Raw genomic sequence first — 9,908 nt, 5'->3', positions numbered from 1 at the left:
AGGTGCTTCCACACCTTACTGTGAGCGAGGTGCCTCATCACACTATCTTCCTTTGGCCTTTTAGAATAGTGCCATCTCATATCCTCTACAGTATATCGCGAACTATACATCCTTTTTAATCTCGACATTAATGGAAAGTACTGTATTACCTTATGGGCCACTTTCTTCCCGTTCCCACGATTATCTTTCCAGCGACACTCACCACGAACCGAACAGAATTCCAAATTCGCATTCTCCTTCCAAAACAGTGCACAATCATGCTTGCAAGCATCGATGGACTCATATCCCAATCCAATACTCCGTAACTTTGCCTTCGCCTCATAGTTAGACTTAGATAAAGTTGTCCTGTCAGGCATATCATCGACTAACAATTTTAGCAAATCATCAAAGTAATGGTTGCTGCACTTGTTAATAACTTTCAGAAGCATTAGCTTCAACAAGAAGTTCAGCACGGAATACTTTCTACAACTCGGGCACAGTTCACTTGACATCTCCTTAAATAAATTGTCATACTTGTCGCGATGTTGAACATCATCTTGGGGAGGATCATTATAGTTTCCAGCAGGAGCGTCTTCTTTAGCATAAACATCCTTCATGATATCTGCTATCTCATCTCTATCCTGATCTCGTACCACATCTGGCGGCGGTAGCAGCGTCTCTCCATGGTAATATCACACTTTGTAAGACTGTATGATGCCATTGTTGAATCAATGCATCGAAATTGCATTTATAGGCTGGAACTTAACATTCCCACATTTCTTTCATGGACAACAAGTCAAACCCCGATCAGTCATCATATTTTGAGCGACCTCAAAGAACTCCTTAACATCATTTCTATACTCCAGAGACCAACAATTCCTCGCATTCATCCAGCTTTTGTCGCTCGCCATCTTCAACTAAAATTATTAAGAGAACAAATTATAACAAAGTGATAATAATATTTATAATGTATTACGATCTTTTTTTTTTCAAAACAACAAATTATGATGTATTATGGTATAATCGTTCAATTATGTATTATGCAATTATATTTTTTGTAAATCATTTAATTAATTGTTGGTTTTATTTATTCATCATTTAATTAAATATTAATTAATTAAATATAATTTTACATTTATTTAATTATATATTAATTACATTTTGTAATTATTTTTAATTATTCCTCAAATTTATTTAATTATTATTTAATAAAAAATTTATTATATTTGTATTATACTTAATTATATTTGAATTAATTAATTATTTTTTCAACATTACTTAAAATAAAATCGAAGCTATAATAATGAATAGGATCACCACAGAATTGTTTGATTACTAAGGTGTTTTTTGGTAACAATTACAAAAATAGTTTTTTATTAAACATAAAATAGTGTTTGGTAACAATCTTTTTATTTCTTATTATTTTTTTAATTTTAACAAATTCTATTAAATTTTGAAAATAGAAAATTTTCACTTTCAATTTTTTTTAAACCGTTTTCACCTTTAAATTTTTTATTTTTTTCTTCTCTTCTTTAAATTAGCACCCCATTTTATATTGTTAAACAAAAAATAAAAATAAAAGTTATCAAAAACATTTATTATTTTTTGTTTTTAAAAATAAAAAATAAAAATAGTTTTCAAACATATTTTTATTTTTTTAAAATAAAGAAACAAAAATAAAAATAATATTTCTATTTTTGTGTTTAAAAAATTCAAAAACAAAATTTTTACCAAACACAACCTAAATTATGTATTTCGTCAACATATTCAATTTTTAGTGTTAATATTACTCTATTGACCTTTGAATCTAAAACATTATAACAATTGTAGATATTCAGGAAAACATTTTTTATTAAATTATGTAATGATAAAGTTTTATCATTATATCGTATTATCATATTAGCTAGTAATGTAACGCCCCACGCCACTATGGCTGCTTCCTGAAATGACGACTGGCCCTACAAACCAACACGAGTCTTTCCAGCGTGCTTCGTCCTCACTCGCACGCTTCCTGGGAAAACTTCCCAGGAGGTCACCCATCTCAAGATTACTCTAGGTCAAGCACGCTTAACTTTGGAGTTCTCAAGTCATGGGCTACCGAAAAGAAGATGCATCTTGTTAATATAGGTAGTACACATCAATCTATTTAAGCCTTCTTCAACTGTGTAGTCTCATACCTACACAGTCTTAGAATCATCACACTTGACCTTCCCCAGGCAGTGTGGGATTACACAGCTTACCCGGTCTTTCCCCTTACGGATCACGGGATTATGACTGTCACAATCACCCCCCCCCTTACGGGCCCGACGTCCCCGTCGGCCACACATTCGGCTAGGTCAAGGCTCTGATACCACTTGTAACGCCCCACGTCACTATGGCTGCTTCCTAGAATGACAACTGGCCCTACAAACCAACACGAGTCTTTCCAGCGTGTTTTGTCCTCACTCGCACGCTTCCTAGGAAAAATTCCCGGGAGGTCACCCATCTTGAGATTATTCTAGGTCAAGCATGCTTAACTTTGGAGTTCTCAAGTGATGGGCCACCGAAAGGAAGATGCATCTTGTTTGCATGACATTCCCCAAGATGTTTCCTTTGGCCCTTAGAGCATTGCGGGTATTCTACATAACCCGACTTATTGCCTCCATTGTTTGTCCGTGCTCTTTTATCACTATATTGGCCTGCTTATCATTAGGATGCCTTCTCTTCTGACCATTACTATTATTATTGCTATGCTGACGGCTGTTGTTGTGGTTGTTTCGACCATTCTGAGGTTGACCCTGCTGTTTAGGCTCAGGCCTACTAGCCTTCTCCTTACTAACATTCGCCTGAATCATTTCTACTTCTATTGTCGTTTCTAGAACATCGGCATAGGTAGTATTTCCCAGGTTTTCTAGCTTAACCCCTAATTCATCGTCGGTCTAAGTCCTCTAACAAACTTGGTCACCCTCACAAAGTCAGTTGGAACCAAATCTGGTGCAAACTTGGCTAATCTGTCGAATTGCCGAGCATATTCTACTACCGTTAAGTTGCCCTGCATCAAACTAGCGAACTCCTCGACCCTTGTAGCGATGACTTCCAAGTTGTAATACTTCTTGTGGAACAGCTCCACAAATCTTGTCCATATCATGGTGGCGACATCGTTAGTATGCTGAACTAAGTCCCACCATATTCTAGCATCCTTCTTAAGCATAGACAAAACATAGGATATGCGGTCCACGTTGCCGAGATTCATATGGGCTAGGATCGGCTCTACATTTTTGAGCCATTCTTCTGCTTCAAAAGGGTATGTTGTCCCTTCAAAGTTTGGGGCGTGTTGCTTATGAAGCCGCTTGTAGATTGGCTCCATGTGCTGAGCTGGGTATGGTGCATAGTTCGCCATTGGCCATGCCCCATAAGGACCTACTTGATGGGGTACTTGAGCCATCTGCTGAGGATGTGGTTGCGGCTGAGGTGGAGGCTGAGTTTTTTTTTGCTGTGCTGTAGTAATTCATCCACTTGCTGTCGTAGTCTTGCAATTTTTGCATTGTTGTCAATCGGCGGCGGCAGTGCTCTTTCTTTAGCAGCAGCATTGGTTGCACGCTTTCCCTTTCTGTGAACTGGAGGGACTTCATAAGTTTCAGGAGCGACGCTTAAGGCATTGGCGTTGTTGCGAGCAGATCTTCTAAGCGACGTCTTTACCAAAAGTTCTAACAGTTGAGAACATGTTAGAACTTACCCTAATAGGCTCTAAGGAAAAACTTAATCTAAGCAAACATAACTCGGACCTATTAATTATGACTTCTTATGAAAAAAAAATATGTGAGCCTTCTTTATAATTAGGGTATGGGTACTACCTATATCAACAAAATATATCAACAAGATGCATCTTCTTTTCGGTAGCCCATGACTTGAGAGCTCCAAAGTTAAGCGTGCTTGACTTGGAGTAATCTTGAGATGGGTGACCTCTTGGGAAGTTTTCCCAGGAAGCGTGCGAGTGAGGACAAAGCACGCTGGAAAGACTCGTGTTGGTTTGTAACGCCTCACGTCACTATGGCTGCTTCCTGAAATGACGACTGGCCCTACAAACCAACACGAGTCTTTCCAGCGTGCTTTGTCCTCACTCGCACGCTTCCTGGGAAAAATTCCCAGGAGGTCACCCATCTCAATATTACTCCAGGTCAAGCACGCTTAACTTTGGAGTTCTCAAGTCATGGGCTACCGAAAAGAAGATGCATCTTGTTGATATAGGTAGTACCTATCAATCTATTTAAGCCTTCTTCAACTGTGTAGTCCCATACCTACACAGTCTTAGAATCATCACACTTGACCTTCCCCAGGCGGTGTGGGATTGCACAGCTTACCCGGCCTTTCCCCTTACGGATCAGAGGATTGTGACTGTCACAATCACCCCCCCTTACAGGGCCGACATCCCCTTCGGCCACACTTTCGATTGGGTCAAGGCTCTGATACCATTTGTAACGACCCACGTCACTATGGCTGCTTCCTGAAATGACGACCGGCCCTACAAACCAACACGAGTCTTTCCAACGTGCTTTGTCATCACTCGCACGCTTCCTGGGAAAACTTCCCAGGAGGTCACCCATCTCAAGATTACTTCAGGTCAAGCATGCTTAACTTTGGAGTTCTCAAGTCATGGGCTACCGAAAACAAGATGCATCTTCTTTTCGGTAGCCCATCACTTTAGAACTCCAAAGTTAAGTGTGCTTGACCTGGAGTAATCTCGTGATGGGTGACCTCCTGGGAAGTTTTTCCAAGAAGCGTGCGAGTGAGGACAAAGCACGCTGGAAAGACTCGTGTTGGTTTGTAGGGCCAGTCGTCATTCCAGAAAACAGCCATAGTGACGTGGGGCGTTACAAGTAATAAAATCATTATTTTCTATATCTCCTTCAATTCAATCACCGATGCGTAGTAATATGTTTAAGAAAGTAGAATCTTTATTAGCTCTCATATTGTGAGTAAATTGTATTTTGATAAAAGAATACCATAAGTAAGAAGTTGCTAAACTTTAATTTATTATTTCTCCTCTTTTTCCTTGAGGAACAACGGGATGAACTTGTCGAAAATCTCCACCTAGTACATTTATTTTACCACCAAAAGGTATATCACATTCAATTATGTCACGTAACATATTATCTAAAGCTTCAACACTTTATTTATAATTAGAACTTCATCGCATATTATAATTTTTATTATCAGAAAGCACCATATCAACTTTTGTATCAATATAATTTAGTACAATAAATTTATTTCTACTACCAAAGAATTGATCACTAAATAAGAAAAAAACAAAGATAAAATCATATAAAATGCATCAATTTTATATTTGGTGCTAATATTTAATTTTAGCTACCAAAAAGTATTGGTAGCTGACAATATAAATATGCTACCAAATATTTTGGTAGCAGACGTATTTAGTGTCATTTAATTATAATTTGGCACTAAATCATTGTGCTACCAAAATTTTGTAGCAAATTTATTCATTGGTGCCAATCATATTAGCTACCAAAGAACATTGGTAGATAAAAATATAAATATGCTACTAAAATATTTGGTAGCAGTAATATTTGGTATTGTATGATTAGAATTTACTACTAAATCATTTTGCTACCAAAATTTAGTAGCAAATGGTAATTAACTGCTACAAATAAATTTTGGTAGCTAAAAACCTGATTTCTTGTAGTGCGTAAAAATTATATATATAAGTATTTTTAATATAAATAAATAAACAATTCAACACAACCCAAAAAAAACTAATATTCTATTTTATTTATACAAATTATAATGTTTAATTATTACTAAAATATTTTGATTAAAAATAAATAAGTTTTTTTAAAAGAAAAACAAAAATAACTAACTTTTTGATTGGTTGCATTAACCAATGATTCGTTTCTAGTGAACCACCATTTACCATCGCAATCTACAAATTTATTGTGTTTAATTCTTAAATTTAACTAAAAAATTTATTGTATGTATCCACAAAAGTTACTATAGAAAATTTAACATTTAATTATATTGTATTTCTTTTTGAGAAAAAATAATCTCACTAATTGTGAAAAATTAATTTTGCATGTCGGTAAGATTTAGGAGTTAACAAAAGTACAATATGTATAGTAAAACAAAAGTATTGAACAAAAAGTCGAAAGAAAAGAAAAAACCCGACAAAAGGAAAAAGAATAGTATTATCTAAAGGTATATCTAACATATTATCTAAAGCTTCAACACTTTATTTATAACTAGAACTTCATCGCATATTATAATTTTTGTTATCAGAAAGCACCATATCAACTTTTGCATCAATATAATCTTCTTTGTATTTATTGCAAGAATTTTTATCTCAAAACTTCGTAGCTTTCTTCAAGAAGTTGAACATCGCAATTAAAAAAAATTAAAAAAACTAAGAAAAAAAAAACCCAAAATTACTAAGCTGAAAATTACAGAGCAAACAACGCTTGAATAGTAATTCATAGAAACACACTTTATTTATAATTTAACAAAATTAACAAAAACAACAGTACCGTAAAAATATCTACAACATATAGATGATAAAATTATACATAAAGATAAACATATGCTTATAATATATCACGCAAATACATTATTATCCTATATATAATTAATGATCATAAACAGTAGGAATCAAGTTTAGAGCCTTTTTTCTTTTGAGTGTTGTACCAAAAGATTCACTCATGTCCAAATCTTCATGTCTCATTCCATTAGGGAGTTTCCAATCAAAATGGTACAGCAACAATGCAAGGGGATACTCAACATTTATGAGACCAAATGCCATGCCTGCACATATTCTTCTCCCAGCACCAAATGGGATATACTCAAAATCATTGCCCTTAGAGTCAATAGAGCTATCAATGAATCTTTCTGGTATAAAACACTCAGCTTCAGTCCAATAATTAGGGTCTCTTCCAATTGCCCATACATTGACTAAGGTCCTAGTTTTTGCAGGTATCACATAACCATTTATTTCACACTTCTCTTGACTTTCTCTTGGAACTAACAAGGGAAGAGGAGGATGTAATCTCATGGTCTCTTTCACAACTATTTTAAAGTATTTCATCTCATTAATTCCTTCTTCATCGGTTGAACCTATTTTGTTAAAGACTTCTCTAACCTCATCTTGCACCTTTCTCATTACATTTGAATGCTTTATCAGCTCTGCCATTACCCAATCTATAATTGTTGATGATGTGTCAATTCCAGCAGCAAAAATATCCTGAAAATTATCATATTTGATAAGTTAAGTAATTTTATTTCATCTCTATAATAACCCTACAAAAATTGTATAAACTATCACTAACCTTTAGTGTGACAACTTTTTAGTCCCAATATATATTTTGTGTGACTAAATGCCACTTTTATTAACAACAAAAAATTACTTGTGACTAAAAAGTTATACTTAATCACAAGTTGTCACTAATGTAGTGTTAGTCACAATCTATTATTTTTAATGATAAAGTTTGTTGTGACTAAAAATACATTTAGTGACAACAAATTGTGATTTTTGTGACTAATACTTTTAACCACGGCCTTTTTAGTGATGACATAGGTAAGATAATTTTTCTTTAGTCACAAATTTTTTGTTTTTAGTCACAAAATTTATTGTGACTAAAACTAAGATTTTTTTGTAGTGTATATAAGCTAGGAATCGTTTACTTTTAATTTTAATTTATAGAGTTGTCTCAATGTCTACACAAGAAGAAGAGACAATCTACATGAAATATATATATATATATATATATTTTGACAGTCACATAATTAATAATATATTTTCATAAGTGTCATTTTCATTATAAAGTGTTTAATTATGTACATATATTCGAGAACTAACTGGTAATAAATGGGCGAAAATTAGGAATCATATATAATTTCACTAATTTAATATATTTTCCTATTTGGCAAACTTATATTTGAGACCATTTCTAATATTTTCAATAGAAAGTAAACCAAACCATATTAAATTAATTTAACACTAAACTTAATTAGATAAAAACAGGTTCATACAATGGAAGAATATAACTTACCCAGATAATAGCTTTAAGATTGTCACTGGTCAAGGAAAATCCATGGTCACCACCATTATTATTATTATGAAAATTCAAAAGAACATCCAACAAATCATCCTCTTTTCCACTCTCAGAAGATTTCTTCTCTTGGTGCTCCTTAATAATTGCATCAAATATCTTTGCAGACCTCTGTTGCAGCTTCAAGAGCATTGACCTAGTTCGACTGATTCTCGAAAAAAACTCAACAGAAGGAAACAAATCTGCAAGCTCAAACCCTAACGATACCTCCACAGCTTCAGCTACAAGTGATACGATCTCTTGGTTGTCCAGACTAGTTTTACTACAGGCTGCCCTTGAAACTATGTTATACAACAAAATATTGATCCTCTCAGTGAGGTTGATATCTGACCCAACATTCGAGGCAACCCATTTTACCAAGCTTGACACCTCTTCTTCTCTAATGGGTTTGAAAGCGTGGACTCTTGCAGTGCTCAAAAGCTCTTGCATGAAGATCTTTCTGAGCTGCCTCCAGTACTGGCCATAGGGAGAAAAGACGAGGTCCGTACAGTCATATAACATGATCTGGGAGAGGAGAACCGTGGGTCTTGATGCGAAGACCATATCATGGGTTCTCATCACCTCTTTGGCATATTCTGGGGATGAAACTATTAGGGTTGGAACTTGGCCGATTTTTAGGTGCATCAATGGTCCATGTTTGGTGGCTAAGTCTCTGAGTTTTTGGTGGACTAATGAGCCTAAAAGTTGGTGTGCGTTTCCTAAAATGGGTAGTTTCCATGGCCCCGGGGGTAGTTTGGATGATGAGCTTGTGGTTTTTATGACTATTTTTATCACCATGAACAAAAAGATTAGCAAAGAGAAAAGGATTGGTAAGGAAGGTAGATGGAGCTCCATTATGTGTTATAGTGAGTATTAATTTGTCTTTTGAAAGTAGTATATAATAGCTATATATATATCAGAGCAGGTCTCTCAAATTTGTAGTACTTACGTACGTAAACACCCAACTGCTTCAGCTAGCCACAAATGATGACACTAACTTACCAAATTATTATTAGGAAATTTTAAAAAAATATGGCTTTTACACTGTCAATGTACAAAAATATAAGAGTTATATTTTTTTTAATTTGTATGGGAAAATTTATTAAAGAAAAAATTAAAGTATGAAAAACACAATTAGTAGTTAACTAAAATATAGAAATGCCACTTTTTTTTTTATTTGAAGGTAATTTTATTTTTTATTTTTTTCCTTCATTTTTTTATTATTTTTCCGTTATTTTTTCTTTTTTTCTCCTTACTTATTTTTTCTTCAATTTTTTTTTCTACCAATTTTTTACTTCATCTTTTTTTTCTTTCAATTTTTCCACTCTTCTTCTTCTTCTTTTCATTTTTATTCATTTCTCTATTTTTTTCTTTAATTTTGTATTGTTTTGTTTTTTTGTTCATATTTTTTCAGTTTTTTTTCATGTTTGTCATTCTATTTTTTTCTTCAATTTTGTATTTATTATTTTCTCCTTCCATTTTCTTTTTCTTTTTTCACACATATGAGCTTTTTTTCTTCTTCTATTTTTTTTTTCATTTTTTTCTACCAATTTTTTCATGCATATTTTTTTTTCTTTTCATTTTTCCATTATTTTTCTTCTTCTTCTTTTTATGTTTATTTATTCATCTATTCTTTTTCATTCATCATTTCTTTTGTTTTTTTTTATTTTTGTACTTATTCTTTTCTCATTCCATTTTCTTTTCTTTTTTTTCTTTTTTTCCACACATATATTTTAACATTACATAATTATTTTACTATTTTTTTATTTATTATCTTTTATTATTGTAATTTTTTTATAGTTTTTTCCACTATATGTAAAAAAAATTCAAATCAATTTTTTAGCATTTTCTTTTTAC

At 33.5% G+C, this 9,908-nt stretch overlaps 1 protein-coding gene across 1 annotated transcript; it reads right to left on the bottom strand.

Annotated features, from left to right (window-relative positions):
* Positions 1–6,439: 6,439 nt before the first annotated feature.
* LOC133784483 (cytochrome P450 71D9-like) lies at positions 6,440–8,906 on the bottom strand. The gene is made up of 2 exons (XM_062223811.1): positions 8,013–8,906; positions 6,440–7,204 (listed from the first exon to the last, which is right to left on the bottom strand). The coding sequence occupies exons 1-2, from the start codon at positions 8,904–8,906 to the stop codon at positions 6,593–6,595; spliced, it is 1,506 nt and encodes a 501-aa protein (XP_062079795.1). The 3' UTR covers positions 6,440–6,592.
* Positions 8,907–9,908: the final 1,002 nt, after the last annotated feature.

The sequence above is a fragment of the Humulus lupulus genome, chromosome 6 (assembly GCF_963169125.1).
Source record: "Humulus lupulus chromosome 6, drHumLupu1.1, whole genome shotgun sequence".
Lineage (NCBI taxonomy): Eukaryota > Viridiplantae > Streptophyta > Magnoliopsida > Rosales > Cannabaceae > Humulus > Humulus lupulus.
This window is presented reverse-complemented; position numbering and strand designations above follow the sequence as displayed.